General features: G+C 40.7%; 1 protein-coding gene across 1 annotated transcript in view; it reads left to right on the top strand.

Annotated features, from left to right (window-relative positions):
• The first annotated feature begins 3743 nt into the window (after nt 1-3743).
• Nucleotides 3744-26789, top strand: part of FAM117B (family with sequence similarity 117 member B) — an 89460-nt gene continuing 66414 nt past the window's right edge. Inside the window, exon 1 of the mRNA XM_029225531.1 lies at nt 3744-4497. Within this exon, the coding sequence (XP_029081364.1) occupies nt 3900-4497 (598 nt within the window). The 5' untranslated portion in view covers nt 3744-3899. The remainder of the gene's footprint in view (nt 4498-26789) is intronic.

Below are 26789 nucleotides of genomic sequence, written 5' to 3'. Positions count from 1 at the left end.
CAACCCATTCTCCTTTACCATTAACAAGATCATTTAAAATAGTTAAAGAAGCACAGAAGCTAATGAGCCTATCAATCAATAATTTTGTCTTCTGGAGTTTAAATACATATAAACCAATGCCAATATGTTGCTTCTTCAACTTCATACGGTCACATTTCAACTCTGGAGAGATAACGGAAAATTTTTATTTCGTTTATCCTTGAAATACATGGACTTTCTTCTTTTTTTTTTTTTATAGTGTTTATTTATTTTTACTTGTTGACAGTTTGCTTTATCTATTCATTTATGGCTGTGTTGGGTCTTTGTTTCTGTGCGAGGGCTTTCTCTAGTTGTGGCAAGCAGGGGCCACTCTTCATCGCGGTGTGCGGGCCTCTCACTATCATGGCCTCTCTTGTTGTGGAGCACAGGCTCCAGATGCGCAGGCTCAGTAATTGTGGCTCACGGGCCCAGTCGCTCCGCGGCATGTGGGATCTTCCCAGACCAGGGCTCGAACCCGTGTCCCCTGCATTGGCAGGCAGACTCTCAACCACTGCGCCACCAGGGAAGCCCGGACTTTCTTTTTAAACTAGCAAACTGAAGATCAATATATCACCTTGATGCACATTGTTCTGAATCTTCACCAACAGATAATGAAATCAAGGGCAAGAATAAATGATGCTTTTATGTATTGCCATTAAGACTTAAAAATGGACTGAAGAGTTCTAAGGTATCCAAGTGAGTTTTTTTTTTTTTAAGTATTCTTTGATGACTTCATACCTTCAGAGTTTCATTTATGTCATCATAAAAATCCTATAGTACAAAGGGGGCAGAAATGGCTAAGACCTGATTTAGTTGAAGTGGTCTCATTTGTTTGTTGAAAGATTAGCCCTAAACTAATGATTAAGCTATCAAACAAGACGAAAAAGAGGGATTTTCTGGAGCTGTGGCATTTGAGTTTCTGTAGGAAATATGACAGAAGCAAAACGTGAACTTGTGATTGAGCCAAGGACATTTTATTTCTTTGATCTAATGAACTTCTGTGCTGAAATCAGTACTTTAGCTCAGAAAAGCTAAATGTCTTTTGTCACCAACAAACAGGTCTCTAGTTTGGTGACATCAAAAGTAATTGATCAGCAGCACTATTTACAATAACCAAGACATGGAAACAACTTAAATGTCCATCAACAGATGAATGGATAAAGAAGATGTAGTATATATATAGATATAGATATAGATATAGATACAGATACACACACACACACACACACACACACACACACACACACACATAATGGAATATTACTCAGCCATTAAAAAGAATGAAATAATGCCATTTGCAGCAACATGTATGGATCTAGAGATTATCATACTAAGTGAAGTAAGTCAGAAAGAGAAAGACAAATACCATATGATATCACGTATATGTGGAATCTAAAATACAACACAAATCAACATATCTACGAAACAGAAACAGAGTCACACACGTAGAGAACAGACTTGTGGTTGCCAAGGGGGCATGGGTGAAAAGTATTGGGAGTTTGGGATTAGCAGATGCAAACTATTATATGTAGTATGAATAAACAACAAGGTCCTACTGTATAGCACAGGAAACTATATTCAATATCCTGTGATAGGGCTTCCCTGGTGGCGCAGTGGTTGAGAGTCCGCCTGCCGATGCAGGGGACATGGGTTCGTGCCCCGGTCCGGGAAGATCCCACATGCCGCGGAGTGGCTGGGCCTGTGAGCCATGGCCGCTGAGCCTGCGCGTCCAGAGCCTGTGCTCCGCAACGGGAGAGGCCACAACAGTGAGAGGCCCGCGTACCGCAAAAAAAAAAAAAATCCCGTGATAAACCATAATGGAAGTGAATATGAACAAGAATATATATATATATTATACATATATATATATATAAAACTGAGTCACTTTGCTGTACAGCAGAAATTAACACAACATTGCAAATCAACTATACTTCAACAAAATTTTTTGAAAAAGTAATCGATCAGGAAGCCTAAGACTCTAGGGCTGCTGAACTCCCTCAGTTTAACTCAATAAATCTGTGTTGAGTTCCTACTTTGTGCAGGACAAAGCAGTAGACACAGCTTCTAGGACATCCTTATTTAAAGGCTTATCTTCTCTCTTACCCCTTTGTTTAAGACTAGCTTTAGCTCTCTGCACGGATCTTGTTGGCAGTTTCCTTCTTCCTGTCTAGGGAGAAGCTGCTTTTGTCTTCATTCCAGGTTGTGTGGATGGGTAGTGATGTCAGGTCTATCTAGAGCACCAGCCAGCTTAAGGAAGGTCCTGGGATAAGGGCTTGTGGACTCTCTTTGTGGTAGAGGAGAGAGGAGGAATTCGTGATAAGCAGAGATGCGGGCCTCTGAATCACATGGAGACTCGAAGTATTGAGTACTTTCTACGCACCACATTCTCATTTAACCCTTGGTTGATAAACGGTTGTATGAAGGAGATGGTATTGTTTAAGTGCATTTTACAGATAAGGAAACTGCCTAGTTACTTATCCAAGGCCACAGAGTATGTGGTGGATCTGAGATAGGAATCTGTTTTCTACGTCCTCAAAGGCTCTCCACCACAGTGCATGGGGCGCACTAGAATTTCAGGTCCAGAGCAAATTATACTGGGCCCGCCACTCCCATGTTTTTACAAGACAAAATCTGTCTAGAATGTATATCTAATAAAGTAGTAAAGGGAAAACAGGTCATAGCCTGAGAAGTGAGTATGTGGGCTACGGGCCCACCTTAAAAAAATTTGTCTTGATAAGGAGCCTCTAAGGTTATTTTAGAACTAGTGTTACTGAGTTCTTGCCCATAGTACAAGAACCTGTTTTCTCCACTAGACAAAAATACGAATGGCTGGTCCAGTTTTGTCTCAGATAATGATCGTGAGGATAAAATAAGGCCCTTTGAAAACTATGGCACTTAAACTTTTAGGCAGCAGCATCTTTCCAAGGTATCAGGGAACTGTGAAGTAGCTGATTAAAATAAATTCTTGATTACTTGAGATACAGGAGATATAGCAGTAGCATTTGGTAACGGGACTTCATAGATACGATCTAAAACCGCATTCAAACCAGCAATTTTAATCTTTCTGAGATTTGGCTCTTTGTAGAGCTTAAAAAAAAAAAAAAGACGAGGCGTAAAATGCCAGTAAGATTAATTAAATTTCTTTTCCTTTGAGCCCTGTCCAAACGTTGACGGAATTAGGACAGAACACAAAGATCAAGAAAAAAAAGCCAGAAAGAGACGCACGTACACGGACTGTGCCAGTCAATATTGAGGTAAGGAAGTGAGTTTTGGGGGAAAGACCTCAGACTTCCTTGGGGACCGCTTTGCTTCGGGACAATTCCCTTTGGCAATATTCCAGAATCTGAGTCCCCAGGGCTCCCCCCAGTGGGAAGGGGAAGATGCGCATGGCCAGGCGCGCGCGTACGCGTGTACACTCACGTGTACACTCACACACGCGCGCGCGCACCCTACACATACACTCAGCCTGCTTCCTCCGCTCCTCCTCCCCCCGGGGGGCGGGTCTCTTTCTCTTTAAAGAGCAGAAGGTCTCCTCGCAAACCCAGGCTCTCTAAGGCCCCGGGGGCCCGGGGCCCGAGCTGCTTGCAGCCAATGGGCGCGGTGGAGCGGCTCGAGCGCGGCTGACGCTGCACCAATGGGCGCTCGCGGGGGGCGGGGGCAGTGGAGGAGACACTATTGTTGATGAGGAGGAGCGGCAGCGGCGGCGGCGGCTGCAGCACCTCGTTGCTGCCGGTCGCGGCCCGGGCGCCCCCCGCACCCCGGACTCCGGCTTCGTCACCCGGTCGCGGGGGCCTTCCATCCGGTCTCGAGAATCCTCCCCTTGCAACCCAACAACAACAAAACCCCACGTCTCGCCCAGTCACCGGGGAGGGGGGGGGACCATGTCCCAGCGGGTGAGGCGCAATGGGTCCCCCACGCCGGCCGGCTCCCTCGGGGGCGGTGCGGTCGCCACGGCCGGGGGATCCGGGAGCCGCCTGCAGCCCATGAGGGCGACGGTTCCGTTCCAGCTGAAGCAGCAGCAGCAGCAACATGGCAGCCCCACGCGGAGCAACGGCGGCGGCGGCGGCAACAACGGCGGCTGCTGTGGTGGCGCCTCAGGCCCCTCGGGCGGCGGCGGCAGCAGCGGGGCCCCGCGCACTGCCTCGCGCAGCACAAGCCCCACGCGGGGCGGCGGGAGTGCGGCCGCGCGCACCAGCCCCACGGTGGCCACGCAGACGAGCACGTCCTCGACGTCCACGCGAGGCACCAGCCCCACGCGCGGCGCCGCGCCCGGGGCCCGCGGGAGCCCCCCACGGCCGCAGCCCCCGCCGGCGCTGCTGGGCACCGTGTCGTCGCCTTCCTCGTCGCCCACCCACCTGTGGACAGGCGAGGTGAGCGCAGCCCCACCCACAGCCCGCGTCCGGCACCGGAGGAGGTCCCCGGAGCAGAGCCGAAGCTCCCCGGAGAGGAGGAGCCCGAGCGCCCCTCTTTGCAAAGCAGGTACGTGCTGGGGGCCGCGCGAAGAGGGGAAGGCGACGGCGGGAAGGGGTCCCGGGCGCGCGCCGCTACCGCGCAGGGACTGCGGCGCTGCCGCGGAGCCGGGGTGGCCGGGGGGCGGGGCCGGGGCGGGGCCCGGGAGGTGCGGCCCAGCCTTGTCCGGGCCATCCCCGCGCCCCCTGCGCCGCTCCCTCCCCGGCCGTCTCATTCATGTCTCAGTCGGCCCTACGTTGGTGCCCGTCCCTGGAGGTGCAGCCGCTAACATTGTGCTTGGCCTGATGTGTTAATGATAAACCTGGGTTTCTGGCCGCCCGCTGGTTACTGCTTACTCTCCCTTGGGGGTGAGGCTGAGTGGTTTGTCACTTCAGTGACATGGTTAATGTTAGTATAGCACATATCTGCTGCTAAGTATTTCTCTTTCACAGAACAGTTTCAGATTTGGGGGATTTGAGTGCACTAGCATAGCAGGTTTGGTTGGGGTCCCTGAACAGACATGAGGCTCGGAGCATGTTAGCATTTACTAAGATTTGCTAAGTGGGTAGCAAGAAGTGAGAAGTAAGTTAAGCAAGATTCCTTTGGGGGTTTTATGGGCTTTGTGTGAGGCTCTGGTGTATGTCTGTTACACTGATTTTGTGTTTAGGATGAAAACCATTTTTTTTTTTAAAAACAAGATCCAAGATTTGTCTCCTTGTTATTACTTTAGGGACCTAAAAAGTGTTTTTCTCTAGACTTGGGAGCTTTTTTTGGGGAAAGTCCTGAATGGAGCTCTTGGGTTCCTTGGGAGTCATTCATAAAGAGGAACTCAAAAGAGGACTTCATATTGTGGAAATGGAAAGAGAAAAAATTTATCATCTGATTGCCTTCGTGTTAGAATCCACTGAAAAGAGAAATGGGTGGTTTTTAGCTTACGTATCAGTACTGCCAACGTATACCTTTGTCTTTCACTGTCTCGGGAATTTCTGTTAGAATCTTTAGGCAGAATGGCTGGATATTTCAGGAAACTTAGTACAGTACTTCCTAACGAAATAGAACAGATGAAGTGGTTTCAAGCGTTCATTCAAAAAATGCAGGGAGTGGGATGAGTCTTTTCTACTGTTTATTTTATCAAAGATTATAGACAATGGATATTTTCTGGGGAGAGAATTGCCCTGAAGAATGATCAATAGTGTTTTCTGACTAGAAAAAGAATGCTGTTTTAAACCTTCTGAAAATGCAAAATGCTTTTTTTAAACTTTGTTAAAAGAACCCCCTCTTTCTCAAATAATAGCTATTGCTTACTGAGCTCCTCCTTATGGTGGATGATTTACCTACAGGATCTCATTTTAACTCTCCCAGGTTTTGAGAGGTGAAGTAACAAGTGGTGGAGTGGATGTTAGGTACTCCAAAACCATGTCTTTTACATTATATCAAGGAGGTAGCTTGATGTGTAAGATAGAACCTGGGAAATACATAACATACCAAAGTGACATATGTGTTTAGGTTTTGAAGCAACTCTTAGAGGTATCTGGTGGACATAATTGCTTCAGTTTGCCTTCAACCTTCTGGAGCTGACATTGTGTGGCAGGTGGAAGGGAAGGAGAGCTGCTTAAGTGGGCAGTTAAGATGGAGGAAGGAGGTGGTGACCCCAGTCTGATAACAGAATCTGGCTACCCTCTCAACTATTTGACCTTTAAAGAAGCAGCAACCTGATGAAAGCTGGGTTAAGTATTAGCAGTGTGTGGAGGAAGGTGCTCTTTTCTTCTCAACGCTAGAAGGGCTTTATTTGCTGGGATCTCGGGCTCCTCCTGTGCCCACTCTTCATGTTTTCCAAAGCTTCTTTCCCTCAGATCTGTCATTCCATAGAGTATTCATGCTGTAAAATTGATCCTTCTCATTAGCCCTCTCACTCCCCCCACCAAAAAAACCCCAGAAAAATAAAACCTCTTTTTTCTCCAGTGCAGCACTCTCACCTAGGTGTGAAAAGGGATACTGCCAGTTACTAAGTTATATTGAAGTGAATGTCTGATCGCTTCCTTCCCAGGAATGTGTTTTTGTTTCACTCTAGTGAACTTCCATGCAGAGTGGGACAAATGTTTTCTGATTTTGTCTTCATAGCACAAGCTAGACCATTTGCTGTTTTTCTCAGACTCAATCTGGAAGAAAAGGAGAATCTTTTTAATTATGAGACTCCCTTTTAAACATTAAAAAACATTTTTTTCTTATTTTTTAATTGAAGTACAGTTGATTTACAAAGTTTCAGGTGTAGAGCAGAGACTCCCTTTTTTAAATTTAAAACATTTTTAAAAATATTTATATTAAGTATTTATTTTTGGCTGCGTTGGGTCTTCATTGCTGCTCTCAGGCTTTCTCTAGTTGCAGCGAGCGGGGGCTACTCTTTGTTGCTGTGCGCGGGCTTCTCATTGTGGTGGATTCTCTTGTTGCGGAGCATGGGCTCTAGGCATGCGGGCTTCCGTAGTTGTGGCTCGCGGGCTCAGTAATTGTGGCGCGCAGGCTCTAGAGCGCAGGCTCAGTAGTTGTGGTGCATGGGCTGAGTTGCTCTTTGGTATGTGGGATCTTCCCGGACCAGGGCTCGAACCTGTGTCCCCTGTATTGGCAGGAGGATTCTTAATCACTGCGCCACCAGGGAAGCTCTGAGACTCCCTTTTTGATTGAAGGAGATTACTGCCAGTTTGCAGCCTCAATGAAATGTAGACATGCTTATTGGTAGAGAGCAAGGGCCTACCTTATGAAGTAAACCTCATGTAACTCAGATTCCAGGGCCCATCTGGATCAGGTTGTCAGCTTCTAGATGTCTATAGGATGAATTGGATGCCCTAATCTTTGTTAGGAATCCAGTCTGAAAGTCCCCTATTTGAAGATCTCAGGATCTTTGGGGGGGTGTCCCTATTCAGTCAGCTCCCTACCCAGCTGCTTTATTTCCCCAGGGTTACAGCTAATCATTAGCTAATAGAGAACTTCCTTTACTTGATTTATTACTTTTTGGAAGTAGTTTCAAGCCCAGTGAAAATAAGTGGTGTTTAGAAATGTTAGTAAATAGAATAAAAGGTGGAGGAGGGCAATACATTTTATCTTCTATGTGCTGGGTGCTTTACGTATGTTATATATTAAAATAGGATTATCGTCCCATTTTGTAAAAGAGCACAGGGAGCCTGCCTAAGATTACATAGGTGGTAAACGACAGAGGGAGGGAGACGCAAGAGGGAAGAGATACGGGAACATTTGTATATGTATAACTGATTCACTTTGTTATAAAGCAGAAACTAACACACCATTGTAAAGCAATTATACTCCAATAAAGATGTTAAAAAAAAAACCCAGAGTATTCAATATAAGTTAATCCAAGCACCCATTCCTGAAACGTATCTTAAACTTCCCACCTTCAGTGCCTGCCATCTCCACGGGAAGTGGTTTGTCATTAGGAACTGAGATATGCTTAGAAAAGGTAACTAGGCAACGGTGTTAACTGTAGATAAAATGGTGAAGAAGACAAAGTTTTTATGCCTTCCCTCCTTTTACCTGACTTTGTCTTACTCTATACAGTGTCAAATAGATATATTACAAATAGGTGGCATAAAGAGGATAGGAGTATAGGCTTTGGGCAGACATTCTGGGTTTTAATACCGTGTTCCACCACTTAGAAGCCATGTGATGTGGGGAAGCGATTAACTTTCTAACCCTTAACTTTCTCATTTGTAAGGTGATAATGATATTTACTTCATATGGTGCTAAGGATAAAATGAAAGAAAATTGAGAAATACTCAGCACAGTACCTCAGTATAAAAGTTAGCTATTGTGTATCATACTAGTTTTGCTTCTAGTTTTAGTGGATGTAACATAAATTGCCAGTGTAGGCTTAGTTTTCATGGTCATATGAAATTTCGAGTTGCAAAGAACATCCAGAACTGTTTCTCAGCGTGTGGTCTGTGCCTTATCTGTACCAGATTCACTCAGGGTCTTTGTTAAAAATCCAAGTTCCCAGACCCTACTCCAGACCTTGAATGTACCCCCCCCACACACACCCCGTTGATTTTGCTGAACTCTAAATTTGAAAAACAGTCACTAGAAGCACTGAAGGGAAATAGTTTGAAAACTCCTCATTAGAGAAAAGGGCATTAGTACAGTGTGTATAAAAGTTATTTTTGCAGTGTGGCTGGCTGATAGGTAGATAGCAAGTTGTGTTTTTGCTAATTTCCCCCTTACTTTGATGTATTATGTTGTGTATGAATTTGGTTGTTTATTGAGGTGGGGGTGTGGCAAGAGCAGCAACAAGAGATGGATTTCTCTGGACTAATAATCAGGAAGTAGTATAACACCTTCAAATTTGCAGCATCTTAGACTTCTGCTTTCTAGTACTTTGTGAAGTACACAACTTTAAGAATTAGGTGTTTCTCTAACATTTGAAGGATTGCTGGTAACTTCACACATTCAGGGGAATCCTTTTGGTTTATAGTATTTGTATTTTACAAACACTGAAGTTGAGGCAAGTAGAAACTTACTATTAATTCAGCATCTTGGCTAGTAGAGTTTGTATTGAATTAAGTTCAATTCTGTAAGCTTTGATTGAAGAATGTAAAAGAGAGAACTCCAGAGACTCACAAACCAGCCATGTAAGATAGGTTCATAAGTATATAATATGAGTACTTTGGGCTCATAGAGAAGTGAGTAATTCTGTGGGGAGTGGGTGTAGAAGTTCTGTCAGAGGAGATGGCTTTTGCTTTGGGTTGGAAAGAGAGGAACAGAACTTTACAGCTGGATCATAGAAGTGTGAAAATATACATATCATATTCAGTCCTGTGTCTTAAAATGTAGAGTATAGGATGTTGGGGAGAAAAGAGAGCAAAGCAGTCAAGAAAGAGAGTAGAAAGGTAAGTTTTCAGAATGGCCTTGAATAGAATATATGAATGTATCCCATGGATAATACCTCTGGAGCCAGATTGTCGGAGTTCAAATCTTGGCATTACTGCTTACTTAGTAGTAGCTATTTATCTTTAGGCAAATTCACTTCACCTGTAAAATGGGGATGCTGGCTAATAGTACAGCTGACCCTTGAACAAAGCAGGTTTGAATTGCCCTGGTCCACTTATATGTGGATTTTTAAAAAATAAATAGTACTACAATATATATGATCCAAAGTTGGTTGAATCTGCACATGCGGAACTGTGGGACCAGATGGCTGAATCTAAAGTTATATGCGGATTTTCTACTATGCAGAGAGTCGGTGGCCTTAAAAACCTCGTTGTTCAAGGGTCAACTATTAATATTTTACAATAGAGGATTGTTAGAAAGATAAAATCTTTGTAATCTCTTTGTGGGTGTAGGAAGGAATCTCTTGATATTAGCTATTTTCACATCATTTTTATCATCCTCATCATGTAAGGATTGAGATATTAAAAGTTAATTTGTTATATTAGTGGTATTTATATTCTTGGAATGCATAGTGTTGATAAATATTTAGAATGAATAGGCTATGAATTTGACATGGAGAAGACTGTAGGATAGTAACTCACAATGGCATTGAGCACATGAATTTAAGTGCTATGGCAGTGGGAATGGCAAGGATAAAAGAGATTGAGGAGACTTGGATTCAGTACAGTAACCTGTTGGATGTAGGGACTGAGAAAGGAGGAGTTGAGGATAATAGTTGCTTATCTTAATTGAGATAAGCGACACAGTGAGGAATGCTGGTTTGGGAAGAGAACAGTGAGTCCAGTTCTGGACATACTTAGTTTGTGCTCTCAGGACATCCAGATAATTTTCTAAATTGTGGCAAATATAGTTTTAGAACTTGGGGATACAGATTGGAGGCAGAAAATTGGCACTCATTTATTTCGGCTCAGTAAACATTCGTTTAACCCATACTTTATGCTAAGCATTTGCACGTGGGCAGTACTTGAAATGACTAATCACTAGGATGGATAAGATGATAGGAGAATGCTGAGGATACAACTCTGGGAGAAAACAAGCATTTTAAGGGTAGAAAGAAAAGTCAATGAATAAGCCTGAGAATGTGGTGGTAGAATAGTGTTGAGAAAGCCAAAAGAAAGATTTGGATTTCAAGGAGGAGATGATAAAGATTTTCAGATTCTCTGAAGATAACAAGTATGCTGAGCCTGGAGAATAGACTTTGGAATTTGGCATTTCTTCGGTCCGTTGCTGACCTTTGAGTAGCATGTTGGATGCACAAATCAGATTAAAGTGGTGGGTGAGGAAGTAGAGGTAATGATTATAAATTACTTTTTTGTTTTTAAGATTTTTTTTTGATGTGGATCATTTTTAAAGTCTTTATTGAATTTGTTACAATACTGCTTCTGTTTTATGTTTTGGTTTTTTGGCACGAGGCATGTGGGATCTTAGCTCCCCGACCAGGGATTGAACCCACACCCCCTGCACTGGAAGGCGAAGTCTTAACCACTGGACCGCCAGGGAGGTCCCTAAATTACTCTTATGGAGTATAAATTACCCATATGTCACTGTAAGGAAGGAATGTGACAAAACAGGATGAAGAATTGAGCTAAGTTCATTTGTTTATAGGATGGGGAGAACTTCAGCATGTTTTATAGGTTTGGGGAAAGGATTCACAGGAGAATGAACGATTGCAGATTCAAGAGAAGGAAATAATAGATGGAGCAAGGTCATGGAAACTGTGAGAGGCAGTGGAATCCAGCACATGGTGTAGTCAGGAAATCTCAGAAATGACTAAGGTCACTTCTTTCTCTGAGGATGGAGAGGAGGTAAGGGTGGGTTAAGATAACTCAGCAATAGACAAGAGGGGAATTGAGAAAGTAAGCTACTTCCATCTCCAAACTACTTAAAGAAATAGCATGTTTGTCAAATACTGTATTTTAAAATTTAAATTCTATTTTTATCAAATTCTATTTTATATTTTATGTATATAATTTAAAATGTCATATGGCACTAAACTTATAATCAAATAAAGTGTTTCCCTGCCACATCTCTCTCGGGCACTCCCACTTTTTGCCTCCTAGAGACAGCCACTTTCACCTCTTAGTGGTTTCCTCTGGTGTTTACCTACATATTTCTAAATAACATACTGATACTGATTCAGGATTTCCTTTTTTAAAATTAATTAATTTTTGGCTGCGTTGAGTCTTCGTTGCTGTGTGTGGGCTTTCTCTAGTTGCAGTGAGCGGGGGCTACTCTTTGTTGCGGTGCACGGGTATAAATACCCTCAAAGTTTTCTCTTGCTTTCTGCATCGTCCTCAGAGCCCTTTTGGTCTTGAACTTTGTCTTTCATGTTAGAACCTTTCCTTAGTTTTCTGTTAATATTTAAATAAGACACAAAATTGCTGATTAGGTTTTCAGTCTGTCTGGGTCAGGCTGGTAGACTGGTGGATCTTAAGGTAGAACAAGGATGCTGGGTCTCTCAAATGTAGTTTTTTTCCCTTCTCTTGGGCCAGTTTCCCCTGGGTAGAGTCCTACAATATCAGGCCTGAGGATATGTCTTGTGCCCTTAAATACAGAGCCTGTCTAGTTAATCTCTCTCACGCAGTTTCTCCCAATCTTTTTGCTCTGGAGGAACCCTTGGAATAATTTCCGTTTCTCAGGGAACCCCTGCATTAGTGATCAGTAAGTTGAGATATGATAAAGTAATAGTGCTGTTCTGAGTACAGACTGATTTCTCTGTGGATCTTTTTATTTGGCCAATTTATACGCTTATTCATTTTGTATAGTTTTCACCTCTACCCTTCTTGGACAAAAACATAGTTAAGCTTAGCTTACCTTTCTTGAAATTAATTCCTTTTTGTAGATTTTCTTTTATAACTCATAAGGCAACCACAGTATGTTGTGATTAAATAATTGGCTTAAGCCAAACGGGATTTAAGTTTTCTAAAGGTAGGCTCAGTAGATTTAATTTAAATAAAGTTAGTAAAGTTATTTTTTTACAGTGTGAAAATTTATTGGCAAGGTTGTACAGTAAAGCTACTAAAGCCATAAGCCATTGTTTAAGAGTTTGAAAAATTTCCTTGAGTAAATTGCCATGTCTCAAATATAGGTTTAGCAGAATTATTGTGCACATATGTTGATTTCTTGACCTCATTTGTACTCTGTACATAAAAATTGATATTTAAGAAATTTATCTCTTTAAGGTAAAACGTGTTCTTGGGTTGTGTGTGTGTGTTTTCTGTACATATAGTCAGTTCTGAGTTGAACTTGAAATAAGCACACCCACATTTCGTTTTCAAATGAAATGAAACCTTTCTTTCCTAGCTCTTGATGTTTGTTAAACAAAAAGCTTGTTTATTCATATAAGAAGTTGAAAATGCAGCAAGTTATTCATTGCTTTCCTGTGAATGACAGGATACTTTTCTTTCCACAGAAGTCTGGGACTTGTATCAGGGCAGATCAGGAAATCTTAATTTGAGTTTATAATCGGACTGCATTTAGACTGGTACCACTTAGACATCTGCTTTCAAAACTTCGTTGAAACCTCTTTTCTGCTGTTGCCTCCTTTCCTGTCTGTTGTCCTTGTGAGTTACACGTTTTTATTCCTTCAGTATTATTTTAAATTTATTTATTTTATTTATTTTTGGCTGTGTTGGGTCTTCGTTGCTATGGGCGGGCTTTGTCTAGTTGTGGTGAGGGCTACTCTTCATTGTGGTACACAGGCTTCTCATCGCGGTGGCTTCTCTTGTTGCGGAGCACGGGCTCTAGGCGCGTAGGCTTCAGTAAATGTGGCATGCGGGCTCAGTAGCTGTGGCTCGCGGGCTCTAGAGCACAGGCTCAGAGCTGTGGAGCACGGGCTTAGTTGCTCCACAGCATGTGGGATCTTCCCGGACCAGGGCTCGAACCCGTGTCCCCTGCATTGGCAGGCGGATTCTTAACCACTGTGCCACCAGGGAAGCCCCAGTATTATTTTAATAGGAAGTCTTTGCTACTGTTTCTTATAAAGCTAGCATGCAGTCAAGGTGAAATTATCTATAGTTTATTCCAAAATAAAAATCTATATAGCATTTTTAACTGACCTATGCTTCTTTATGAGCTAGTGTAAAGTTCTTTCGGAAGTAAATTTGAATTTTGGGGAGAGTTCTTGCCCCCAAGGAGCTGATTCTGGAATTGTATGCTTTACAGTTTACCTACCAGCATGTATTCCTCTTTCCTTCCTTCCCCTCTTTTCCTCCCCTTCCCCTGCCTCCCTTTCTTCCTGCCCTCCCTCCCTCTCTCCCTCTTTCTTTCTTTCTTTTCCTTCCTTCCTTCCTTCCTTTTTTTCTTTCTTCCCTTCCTCCCTTCTTTCTTTCTTTCTTTCTTTCCTTCTTTCTTTCTTTCTATGCAGGTAATATATGCACATGATAAAAATTATAAGTGGTAAAAGAAAATACAATATGCACTCTCCCCCTACTTACCTTAAATTCATTCTTCTCAGAGAAATCCAGTTAGCTGTTTCTTTTGCATTATTCCACATTTATTCTATGTGCATACTAATGTGTGCACATGTGACTTTACATATAGGTATATTATGGACCATGTGTTATTTCATCAGGCTTCTGTTTTGTTATTTAGATCATTTCCAGTCTTTTGCTGTTAAATGGTCCTGTGTTGAACATTCTTATTTATACTTCTTTGTGCATTTATAAATAAGCTTATCTGTAGGATAAATTCTTAGAAATGAATTTCTTGGTCAAAGATGTACATTTTTCTCTCTATTGTAAAATATATTTCAGGAGTTGATATCAGTTCAGACTTTAATTCCAAGATCCTGTTTCTTTTTCCCTGTCTTCTTTTGGATTATTTTTTATATTTCATTTTATCTCTACTATTAGTTGTTAGTTACACCTTTTTTCATTATACTCTTTGTGTTTGTGCTACAGCAGCGCTTTCCAAAAGAACTTCCTGCAGTGATGGAAATGTTCTGTATCTGTGTTATCTAATAGTTCATGTTAGAACCTTATATTAATATACTTCCATTTCCCACCTCCCATCTTTTGTGCTGTTGTCCACTATTTTGCTTTTCTGTTATAAATTCCACAGTGCATTGTTATTCTTTTTACTTTAGATGGCTAATTATGTTTTAAAGCAATTAAGAATAAGAAAAACATCTTTTATCTTTATTCTCATTTTCACCACACTTAATTTCTTTGTGTGAAATAGGGTGGTTGTAGTGTGAATGAAGAAAGGATTATTTGAGAAGCAAAGAATTAATAGGACTTGTTAACTGATTAGATTTGAGAGGTGAGGAAGATGAGAGAGCATAATTATGGCTGAGATTTTTTTGTCTGTGTGTGTGTGGTACGCGGGCCTCTCACTGCTGTGGCCCCTCCTGCCGCGGAGCACAGGCTCCAGACGTGCAGGTCCAGCGGCCATGGCTCACGGGCCCAGCCGCTCCGCGGCATGTGGGATCTTCCTGGACCAGGGCACGAACCCGTGTCCCCTGCATCGGCAGGCGGACTGTCAACCACTGCGCCACCAGGGAAGCCCATGGCTGAGATTTTGAACCTACCTGGGTGGTTGAGTTAATAATGTTGTTGTTATTACCTGGTTTCATAAATGCTGTTATATTCCATATGCATACATAGTAGGCCATGGACTCTTGGGGCATAATGCACTAAAATTTTTCACACTTCAAAAGTAACAAATAATAATAATATGGAAAACTTGGAAGATAAAAAAAAGTCTTTTTTTTTCCTCCCTGTATATACCCTTCCAATTTACTATACTTAAAATTTTGTGATTGTTGGAGACTTCCCTGGCAGTCCAGTGGTTAAGACTTTGCCTTCCAACGCAGGGGGTGCGGGTTGGATATCTGGTCAGGGAGCTAAGATCCCACATACCTTGAGGCCAGAAAACCAAAACAAAACAGAAGCAATATTGTAACAAATTCAATAAAAACTTTAAAAATGGTCCACATCAAAAAAATCTTAAAAAAATTTTTGTAATTGTTATTTTACTTGCTGTTCTACTGGGATTTACTGAGATCTATCTGGTATTTTCTGGAAAACCATTTCACATTAATTATGTTTTTCCATTGTGCATGTATACTGATATTTTTAAAGGTAAGGACAAGTGATGTCTGTTTACATTATTTTAGAACCCATGCTCACTCTGTGCAGAGCAACTCAAAAGGCATTGAGAAGGCATCCTGACCTTATGGACTTCAGAATTAGAGAGACAATATGGATTTTTGTAATAGTCAAGGGTTAATAATAAAAATAAGAAAATATATAGTATTACTAAGAAGAGTAGTACTTAAGTGCAAAAGCCTGATATGGCCCTGTGGGACTCTGTCGAGATTCTGAGTGCTTTGTGTGCAGTCAGGAATTGCTAGGTGACTTGCAGGATAGACATTCTTCACTTCTCTAGAAAGCAGTTGCCATTAATGCTATCCCTAGGAATTCCTGGAAAGTCTACTGGAAATAGATTTAGTGTCACAGGAATGCTTTTATCCGACTTCAGAGATGTCTCCATTGTATAAGGAAGAATTAGGACCCACACCTTTGGACAATCTCCCTACCAATTAAACTCCCCCCCATATGTATTGCCTACCCAGTACCTCCCTTGTAATTAAATCTGTCACTGTCTCCCCTCAGTTGGGGTAAAATGCAAGATTTAAATGAGACCCAATAAAAACATTGTTCAAATGAATGAATGGATGGCTGTGAAGCCTTGTCACAATTAGACTTCATACCTTTTCTTTAGTTTTATCAATTCAGTGTGTATGACAGAGTACATCATTGTTTTCATTTGTATTTCCTTACATATTTCCTGGGGTCATAGAGAGTATTTAAGATAATATATTTAATTACCTCATATAGTAGCCATGTAATACAATTTAATAAGAAATAATAGCTCTTATTAATAACAGGGTTGAATATTCTTTTTATTTATTTATTTATTTATTTTTGGCCACGCTGTGTGGCTTGTGGGATCTTAGTTCCCTGACCAGGGTTGAACCTGGGCCACGGCAGTGAAAACACCTAGTCTTAACCACTGGACTGCCAGGTTATTCCTGAATATTCTTTTTAAATGCTTGTTCACTCTTTATGTGACGTATGTTAATTCTGTTTGTATCTGTTGACTCACCATTTTACTCACTGAGGATGTAATTAACTTTTTTAGCTCTTACTGTTTTTAAAAGGTTTGCCTTATTTGGGCAGGTGTGTGGGGTGTCAGGTTTATTGAGGTATAATTTACATACACTAAAATTTATCCTTTTCAATATACTGTTTTTTTAAAATTTTTATTTTATTTTTAATTGAAGTATAGTTGATTTACACTGCTGTGCCAATCTCTGCTGTACAGCAAAGTGACTCAGTTCTACATATATAGACATTCTTACGATATACTGTTGTATGAATTTTGACAAAGAGCACAGTTGTATAATCACAACCACCATCAAGGTATAGAACATTTCTATCACCCATAAAGTTTTCTCATGCTTTTTTTTTTTTTTTTTTTTGTGGTACGCGGGCCTCTCACTGTTGTGGCCTCTCCTGTTGCTGAGCACAGGCTCCGGACGCGCAGGCTCAGCGGCCATGGCTCACGGGGCCCAGCTGCTCCGCGGCACGTGGGATCTTCCCGGACCGGGGCACAAACCCGTGTCCCCTGCATCGGCAGGCGGACTCTCAACCACTCCGCCACCAGGGAAGCCCCTCATGCTTTTTAAAGTCATTCCCCTCAGGGGTTGCTAGGCCATAGCCACCACTGATTTGTTTATGGTTCCTTTAAGTTTTACTTTTTTCAGAATATCATGTAAGTGAGATGTACAGGACTTAGCCTCTTTAGTCTGGCTCCAGTTGCTTAGCATAATGCATTTGAGATTCATTCATGTTATTGAATGTATCAGTAGTTCACTACTTTTATTTCTGAGTAGTATTCCATAATATAGCGGTACTCCAGTTTGTTTATTCATTCACCAGTTGAAGAATATTTGGGGATTTGCATTCCTGATATTGGAAATCTGTATCTTCACTATTTTCCTTAGACAGTCTGACTAGAGGTTTATGATTTTTATACATCTTATCCCAGAATCAGCTTTTGGTTTAATTTACATTGTTGTATTTCTGTTTCATTGATTGCTGTTTCTGTCTTTATTATTTTCTTTGTTCCACTTGCTTTGAGTTTAGTTTGCTCTTTTTCTGGTTTCTCGGACAGAATTTTAAATTATTGATTTGACCTTTTCTAACAGAAGCATTTAATGCTGTATATCTTTCTCTAAGCAGTTGTTTAGCTTCATCCCACAAAATTTAATGTGTTTTATTTTCATTTTAATTCATTCAAGATATTTTCTAGTTTCCCGGAGGCTTCTTCTTTGACTTGTGGGTTATTTAGAAGGATTTTGTTCAATTTCTAAGTATTTGAGTGTTTCCAGATAGCTTTCTTTTATTGATTTTTAGTTTGATTCCATGTCAGAGAACATACTTTCTTTGAGTTCATTTCTTTTAAATTTGTTAAGGTTAATCCCTGGATGTGGTCTACCCTGACAAATGTTTCATGTGCCGGGTGGAGAGTTCCATAAATGTCAGTTAGATAAATTTGATTGATAGTGGTTTTTAGGTCTTCTATATTCTTGTTCATTCTCTATTTGTTTTATCAATTACTGAGAGAGGAGTGTTGCATTCTCCAAATATAAGAGTGGGTTTTTCTTTCATTCCTGTTAGCTTTTGCTTGGTGTATTTTGAAGTTTTTTATAAATTTATTTATCTTTTTTTCTTGGCTGCTTTGGGTTTTTGTTGCTGCGCATGGGCTTTCTCTAGTTGCTGTGAGCGGGGGGCCGCTCTTCGTTGCAGTGCCTTCTCTTGTTGAGGAGCACAGGCTCTAGGCATGTGGGCTTCAGTAGTCGTGGCTTGCAGGCTCTAGAGCTCAGGCTCAGTAGTTGTGGCGCCTGGGCTTATTTGCTCTGTGGCATGTGGGATCTTCCCGGACCAGGGCTCGAACCTGTGTCCCCTGCATTGGCAGGCAGATTCTTAACCACTGCACTACCAGGGAAGTCCCTGTTTTTGTTTTTAATGTGCAGGACCACTTAAGAATTATGTCTTTTTGGAATTGACCCTTTCATCATTATGCAGTTTCTTTTGGCTTAGGTAATTTTCTTTGTTCTGAAGTCCACTTTGATTAGTGTTTGGAATAGTGGCTGGTGAGGAGATAACGGATATGTAGCGAAGTGGACATCTGGCATGGCTCAACCACGGGATAGTAGATAAGGTTATAGAATAATAGTAAGGAAGATAGTAGTAATGTTAGAAGTAAAACCACTTTCAAAGCAGCATACATATGCCTGGTCAAAACAACTAGGTTCTAAAACTTTTCTTGAGAAGCACCTGTCACATCAGTGGGCAGAACTACCCTACACGCATAAACTTTGGTTTATCTAGAATGTAAACATTTAGGAAGCACAATTTAAAAAAAAATCTGTTTTATCTTTCTAAAGAGAGATGAGTAATAGTAATTCTCTTCTGACATAAGGATTTATTTAAAAGAATGTTATAATGTGTAGTATAGAGCAGTGAATTTTGGATCTGATTTTCATTATTTTTCTGTATCAGCAAAGAGAAAGGAAAGGAAGTAATACTTGAATTCATGCACCATGCATTGGATGCATGCCTCAAAATTAGGCTGTATTTGTTCCCATTTCATAAATGAGGATACTCAGGCCCAGGAAGTTAAGTAATGTAGTGTTTTAAAGAGTTACTAAGTGTGGGATTTCGACTAATGGATATTTAGTTTTGAGGCCTCTGTTTTTTAAATCTTGTCACAGTGTTATGTAATATTACTTACATATTTGGCCAACACTGAGTACCTATTATGAATAGGTATCATACAAACCTGGATGGTTTGAAAGAACACAAAAATAAAGCACAATATATACTAGATGTTCCTCCCTTCTTGCTTCTAGTTGGAGGAGTATCTAGTAGAGCCTTTAAGACTGCCTAGTATAGGATTGCCTTTAGTCTTAAGGGAAGGATAGAGAATAAATGCACTGATAAATCAGTGGATGGAGTGATCTGGGAAAATTGGTTAGAACAGGTTGGCAAAAAGGGCATTTTAAGTAGAAATATTTTTCAGCCTTTTAAACTCACATCTTGATTTGGTAAACACAAATATTATGCTGTGATGTTGTTAGAAATTTCAAAGCAAACATAGTTTAAAAAATAGAGCAGTGGTGATTCTAGGAGAAAAAAATTTTAATTCCTAAAAAACACGTACTTTTCTATATCAGTCATGTAATATCAGTGTACATGGGTCTGCTTACTTGCCAGTAGGCTTGCCAGTCCCACATAGTGTGGAATCTGAGTTTTTTTTATTTATGGAAACCTGATTTTATTGCCAGAAGTACAATAAAAAAATATGAGCTTTGTAAAATAACTTATCAAGAGAGGATAAAGTTTGCTTTTTTTTTTTTTTTGCAGTACGCGGGCCTCTCACTGTCGTGGTCTCTCCCGTTGCGGAGCACAGACCCCGGATAAGCAGGCTCAGCGGCCATGGCTCACGGGCCCAGCCACTCCGTGGCATGTGGGATATTCCTGGACTGGGGCACAAACCCACGTACCCTGCATCGGCAGGCGGACTCCCAACCACTGCGCTACCAGGGAAGCCCTGGCAGGAGGATTCTTAACCACTGGGCCACCAGGGAAGCCCAAAGTTTGCTTATTTTTTGGGCAGCAAACTAGAAGACATTTCCCCCTGAAATTCTCCAGATTGTTGTTGTTTTTTTTTTTATAGCATATTCAAAGTTATGCAGCCATAACCATTATATAATTGCAGGACATTTTCATCGCCCCAAGAGGAACATCTTTTTTTTTTTTAATTTAATTTTGGCTGCGTTGGGTCTTCATTGCTGCACACGGACTTTCTCTAGTTGTGGTGAGCAGGGGCTACTCTTCGATGAAGTGCCTTCTCTTGTTGCTACTCTTTGTTGCTGAGTGTGGGCTTCTCATTGCAGTGGCTTCTCTTGTTGCAGAGCACAGGCTCTAGGCGTGCAGGCTTCAGTACTTGTGGCGTGTGGGCTCAGTAGTTGCGGTGCACGAGCTCTAGGACACGTGGGCTCGATAGTTGTGGCTCGCGGGCTCTAGAGCTCAGGCTCAGTAGTTGTGGCGCATAGGCTTAGTTGCTGCACAGCATGTGGGATCTTCCCGTACCAGGGCTCAAACCCTTGTCCCCTGCATTGGCAGGTGGATTCTTAACCACTGCGCCACCAGGGAAGTCCCCTCCAGATTGTTTTTTCAAAATTACTTTGTTAACTGAGTCAAGCTTAAATTATAAAAACTATCCTCGGAGATATTTTGGCCAAGAGGGAACGTAACTAAAGAAATGTTCCTCACATTGTTTCAAATGGAATTTTCAGACATGTCATTGTAAAAGTATTTCCTTAAATCATCCTTCAGAAAAAATACCAGGTGAGTATTGCTTTTTTTCTTTGAAACCCTTATTTTTGAGTGTTTTATTGGGTCAAAAATGAAGAAATATTAAAGCACCAATTTGATTTATCCAGTTTTTGGATTTTTCCTTTGTTTGCTTGAGGTAGGGTTTTTCTAGACTCTTGGGTTGTAAATGACAACCCAGCTTAAACTAAGTAGAATGACATTTGAATTGGTGAAATTCTGAATAACCAAGAGCTTGGATAGGTCTGTCCAAGGATGAAATGCTTTCAGGATAGATTCTCAAAATCCTTTAATTTTTCATTTGTGCCTATCTGTTAGTTTCATTCTGTCCTTCTGTCTCAAATCAGTAGGCCTTTATTGAATACCTATTATGTGCTAGACATGATTTTAGTTGCTGGAGAAACAAGTGATGAAATAAGACAAACTTAAGTCTGTGTCCTCAAGGAGCATTCTTTCTAGTCAGGGACTTGTTCTACATAGCAGGGAACAAGGCTGGAGACCATTACAGACTTTATTTTCATCTGCAAGATCCATGAGGCAAGAGGGCTTTTTCCTCCACCAACTCCAGCTAGAAAAATTCCAGGGAAGGACTGTGTTAGGTTGTGTGCCCATTCTAGAATCAGTTACTGCACCCAGAAGGATGAGATATTGTTATTAACTAAGCCTGGGTCATTTACACACAGTATTCAGGAACCAGTCTGTTACCGAAAGAAGGGAAGGGATGTATAAAGACAGGTAAAGATGGTAGCTCTTCCTTGGTGTTTGTATTTTGAAGTTAGATTTCTTGTATTCAGTGCTTCAAGTAAACTTAGCACATATGCCAAAGCTTTACTAATTTTGAAAACTTAAAAATGTTGGTCTTTCTCCTCGTTTCTAAATCTAAGGTAATTGTGATCTTCAGTTTGATATGTGAAGAGCCAGACAAATAATTTAATGTATTGCTTCCCACATAATTTGCCATATTGATAGGAAAGTTGTAGTCTTCTAGATTATAAAGACATAGTTTTTAAAGTTAATGTTGCATGGTGTTTTAGTTTGGGTTTCTCAAGAAGATCCAGCAACAAGGATTTGTTTGGTTGAATCTAGGAAGGGGTGTTGAGGAAGTAGTGAAGAGACAGGGAAGGGACAAGAGCCAATAAGAATGCATTAATAAGGAGAATACCACAGTGGGCAACTGGAACTCAGTCCTGCTAATGACTTCTGATAGATCATGTAGAACATACCTCAGGATTGTCTTATTGAGGGGATAAGGAAACTGGGGTATTTATCCACCACCTCTTGTCCCTCAGTGGTTGAAGGTTTTAGGGATGTTAACTTCTTAGCCACTTCCTGCTTGGCCTGCTGCGTAGTTGAGTGTGCTCCTTCAGTTAGAGAAAGCTCTTAGGCAGAGAGGGACAGATACTTGAGAACTGTCCAGAGAGCTGTCCATAGAAACTGCAAGTGCTCTCCATAGTGGCTGTGAATGGATATAGGTAGTGCATTGATAGATTCAGCTATAAATGGTGAGAGATATTGTATATCTTTAAAACAGGTGAGTTTTTCCTTTGATTTTTCACCAAAATTCCCATGTAGTGCTAGAACAATATAACTACCTATACTTACCTTCCACCCCAGTTCAGTTCATTTGCTCTACATTATGATAGTTAACAGTGTCTGCTGAAATACAGCCCAGAAATTTTAGTGACGTAACAAAGGTTTATCATGGCCAGTGTAGCTTTGGTGGCTTTCTGGCAGAGCTTTCCTCCAATGACTCAGAGACCCAAGCTGAAATTCCACTGTCTCAGAGTACTTTCTGTCCACTATGTGGATAGGAGAAAGCTTCTTATTGTCAGCTTTGAACATGTCACTTCAATCATAGCGCATGGCCAGAACCAGTTACCTGGCTGCAGCTTAACTAGAAGGAAGGCACTGTTTCTGACCCATCTGGCAATGAAGAATTTTCACTCAGCTGTCAAGATTTCATTTATTTTAATGGTGGTCTCTGAGACCCATAAATCACATTTCTTCTTCCTTAATTGTATACTGAGCATATGCAGTTAACCTGTTTCCTTTATTGATGGATATATCACAAACAGTAAAAATAAAGAGCAGTTATTTAGTTATTCACAAAATTGAAGATTCTTACCTTAACATTAATTTGGTATCCAGCAAAGAATTGCAGCAGAATTTCTTAATTTCCTCTTTAACTAAAGTTTTGGCACCAATTGGTATATGTTTTCAAAAGGGTTGTCCCAGTGGCTAATTTACTCTATATGAACAAATGGTAGCAGATTGTAGGATGGGATGGTGGGAGGGAGAAGCTGAAGGCAGACTAGATTGATGCAGTTGTCAAAGCAAGAAGTGATGAAACCTGAAATTAGGATGGTAGTAATGGGTATGGAAAGGAAGGAGTGATGAGAAAGGTATTGTCCTGGTGAATCTTACAGTTTTTGTTTGAGAGGGTTTACAGGAGAGGAAAAGGTTAAGTGATTTTGGGAGGCCAATAGGGCTTCTACCTCAGGGCTTTTTCAGAAGTTGCTCTTTTCTCCAGCTGGGTCACTCCTCAGATACTCTTTCCTGTCTCCTGTGTCTGTTCAAGGTCCAAAGTCAAATGTCACCCGGCCAGAAAGGCCTTCCCTAACTTCTGTATAAAGTGGCAACCTCATACAGCTCACTCCCCAGCTCCTTTGCCCTACTTTTTCCCTATTATTAGCACCTAACATACGTTGGTTTTATGGTCTCACTTCCCCTATTAGAATATAAATTTTCCAGTAGCAGGGACCTTTCTCTGTAATAGGTATTCAATAAATGTTTATTTACTTTTTTTTACATCTTTATTGGGGTAAAATTGCTTTACAGTGGTGTGTTAGTTTCTGCTTTATAACAAAGTGAATCAGTTATACATATACATATGTTCCCATATCTCTTCCCTCTTGCGTCTCCCTCCCTCCCACTCTCCCTATTCCACCCCTCCAGGTGGTCACAAAGCACCGAGCTGATCTCCCTGTGCTATGCGGCTGCTTCCCACTAGCTATCTACCTTACGTTTGGTACTGTATATATATGTCCATGCCTTTCTCTCGCTTTGTCACAGCTTACCCTTCCCCCTCTCCATATCCTCAAGTCCATTCTCTAGTAGGTCTGTGTCTTTATTCCTGTCTTACCCCTAGGTTCTTCATGACATTTTTTTTTCTTAAATTCCATATATATGTGTTAGCATATGGTATTTGTCTTTCGCTTTCTGACTTCACTCTGTATGACAGACTCTAGGTCTATCCACCTCATTACAAATAGCTCAATTTCCTTTCTTTTTATGGCTGAGTAATATTCCATTGTATATATGTGCCACATCTTCTTTATCCATTCATCCGATGATGGACACTTAGGTTGTTTCCATCTCCGGGCTATTGTAAATAGAGCTGTAATGAACATTTTGGTACATGACCCTTTTTCAGTTATGGTTTTCTCAGGGTGTATGCCCAGTAGTGGGATTGCTGGGTCATATGGTAGTTCTATTTGTAGTTTTTTTAAGGAACCTCCATACTGTTCTCCATAGTGGCTGTATCAATTTACATTCCCACCAACAGTGCAAGAGTGTTCCCTTTTCTCCACACCCCCACCAGCATTTATTGTTTCTAGATTTGTTGATGATGGCCATTCTGACTAGTGTGAGATGATATCCCATTGTAGTTTTGATTTGCATTTCTCTAATGATTAGTGATGTTGAGCATTCTTTCATGTGTTTGTTGGCAGTCTGTATATCTTCTTTGGAGAAATGTCTATTTAGGTCTTCTGCCCATTTTTGGATTGGGTTGTTTGTTTTTTGTTATTGAGCTGCATGAGCTGCTTATAAATTTTGGAGATGAATCCTTTGTCAGTTGCTTCATTTGCAGATATTTTCTCCCATTCTGAGGGTTGTCTTTTGGTCTTGTTTATGGTTTCCTTTGCTGTGCAAAAGCTTTTCAGTTTCATTAGGTCCCATTTGTTTATTTTTCTTTTTATTTCCATTTCTCTAGGAGGTGGGTCAATAAGGATCTTGCTGTGATTTATGTCACAGAGTGTTCTGCCTATGTTTTCCTCTAAGAGTTTGATAGTTTCTGGCCTTACATTTAGGTCTTTAATCCATTTTGAGCTTATTTTTGTGTATGGTGTTAGGAAGTGATCTAATCTCATACTTTTACATGTACCTGTCCAGTTTTCCCAGCACCACTTATTGAAAAGGCTGTCCTTTCTCCACTGTACATTCTTGCCTCCTTTATCAAAGATAAGGTGACCATATGTGCGTGGGTTTATCTCTGGGCTTTCTATCCTGTTCCATTGATCTATCTTTCTGTTTTTGTGCCAGTACCATACTGTCTTGATTACTGTAGCTTTGTAGTATAGTCTGAAGTCAGGGAACCTGATTCCTCCAGCTCCGTTTTTCGTTCTCAAGATTGCTTTGGTTATTCGGGGTCTTTTGTGTTTCCATACAAATTGTGAAATTTTTTGTTCTAGTTCTGTGAAAAATGCTAGTGGTAGTTTGATAGGGATTGCATTGAATCTGTAGATTGCTTTGGGTAGTAGAGTCATTTTCACAATGTTGATTCTTCCAATCCAAGAACATGGTATATCTCTCCATCTATTTGTATCATCTTTAATTTCTTTCATCAGTGTCTTATAATTTTCTGCATACAGGTATTTTGTCTCCTTAGGTAGGTTTATTCCTAGATATTTTATTCTTTTTGTTGCAGTGGTAAATGGGAGTGTTTTCTTGATTTCCCTTTCAGATTTTTCATCATTAGTGTATAGAAATGCCAGAGATTTCTGTGCATTAATTTTTTATCCTGCTACTTTACCAAATTCATTGATTAGTTCTAGTAGTTTTCTGGTAGCATCTTTAGGATTCTCTATGTATAGTATCATGTCATCTGCAAACAGTGACAGCTTTACTTCTTCTTTTCCTATTTGGATTCCTTTTATTTCCTTTTCTTCTCTGATTGCTGTGGCTAAAACTTCCAAAACTATGTTGAATAAGAGTGGTGAGAGTGGGCAGCCTTGTCTTGTTCCTGATCTTAGTGGAAGTGCTTTCAGTTTTCACCATTGAGGACAATGTTGGCTGTGGCTTTGTCATATATGGCCTTTATTATGTTGAGGAAAGTTCCCTCTATGCCTACTTTCTGCAGGGTTTTTATCATAAATGGGTGTTGAATTTTGTTGAAAGCTTTCCTGGCATCTGTTGAGATGATCATATGGTTTTTAGCCTTCTGTTTGTTAATATGGTGTGTCACGTTGATTGATTTTTATATATTGAAGAATCCTTGCATTCCTGGAATAAACCCCACTTGATCATGGTGTATGATCCTTTTAATGTGCTGTTGGATTCTATTTGCTAGTATTTTGTTGAGGATTTTTGCGTCTATGTTCATCAGTGATATTGGCCTGTAGTTTTCTTTCTTTGTGACGTCTTTGTCTGGTTTTGGTATCAAGGTGATGGTGGCCTCTTAGAATGAGTTTGGGAGTGTTCCTCCCTCTGCTATATTTTGGAAGAGTTTGAGAAGGATAGGTGTTAGCTCTTCTAAATGTTTGATAGAATTCGCTTGTGAAGCCATCTGGTCCTGGGCTTTTGTTTGTTGGAAGATATTTAATCACAGATTCAATTTCAGTGCTTGTGATTGGTCTGTTCCTATTTTCTATTTCTTCCTGATTCAGTCTTGGCAGGTTGTGCATTTCTAAGAATTTGTCCATTTCTTCCAGATTGTCCATTTTATTGGCATAGAGTTGCTTGTAGTAATCTCTCATGATCTTTTGTATTTCTGCAGTGTCAGTTGTTACTTCTTCTTTTTCATTTCTAATTCTATTGATTTGAATTCTATTCTATTCTATTATATAGAATAGAAGAATTCTATTCTTCTCCCTTTTTTTCTTGATGAGTCTGGCTAATGGTTTATCAATTTTGTTTATCTTCTCAAAGAACCAGCTTTTAGTTTTATTGATCTTTGCTATT

This window comes from Monodon monoceros, unplaced genomic scaffold, assembly GCF_005190385.1.
Source record: "Monodon monoceros isolate NGI ecotype Baffin Bay Population unplaced genomic scaffold, NGI_Narwhal_1 Super_Scaffold_16, whole genome shotgun sequence".
Lineage (NCBI taxonomy): Eukaryota > Metazoa > Chordata > Mammalia > Artiodactyla > Monodontidae > Monodon > Monodon monoceros.
Note: the sequence above shows the minus strand (reverse complement) of the source record. Positions and strands in the feature narration are given on the sequence as shown.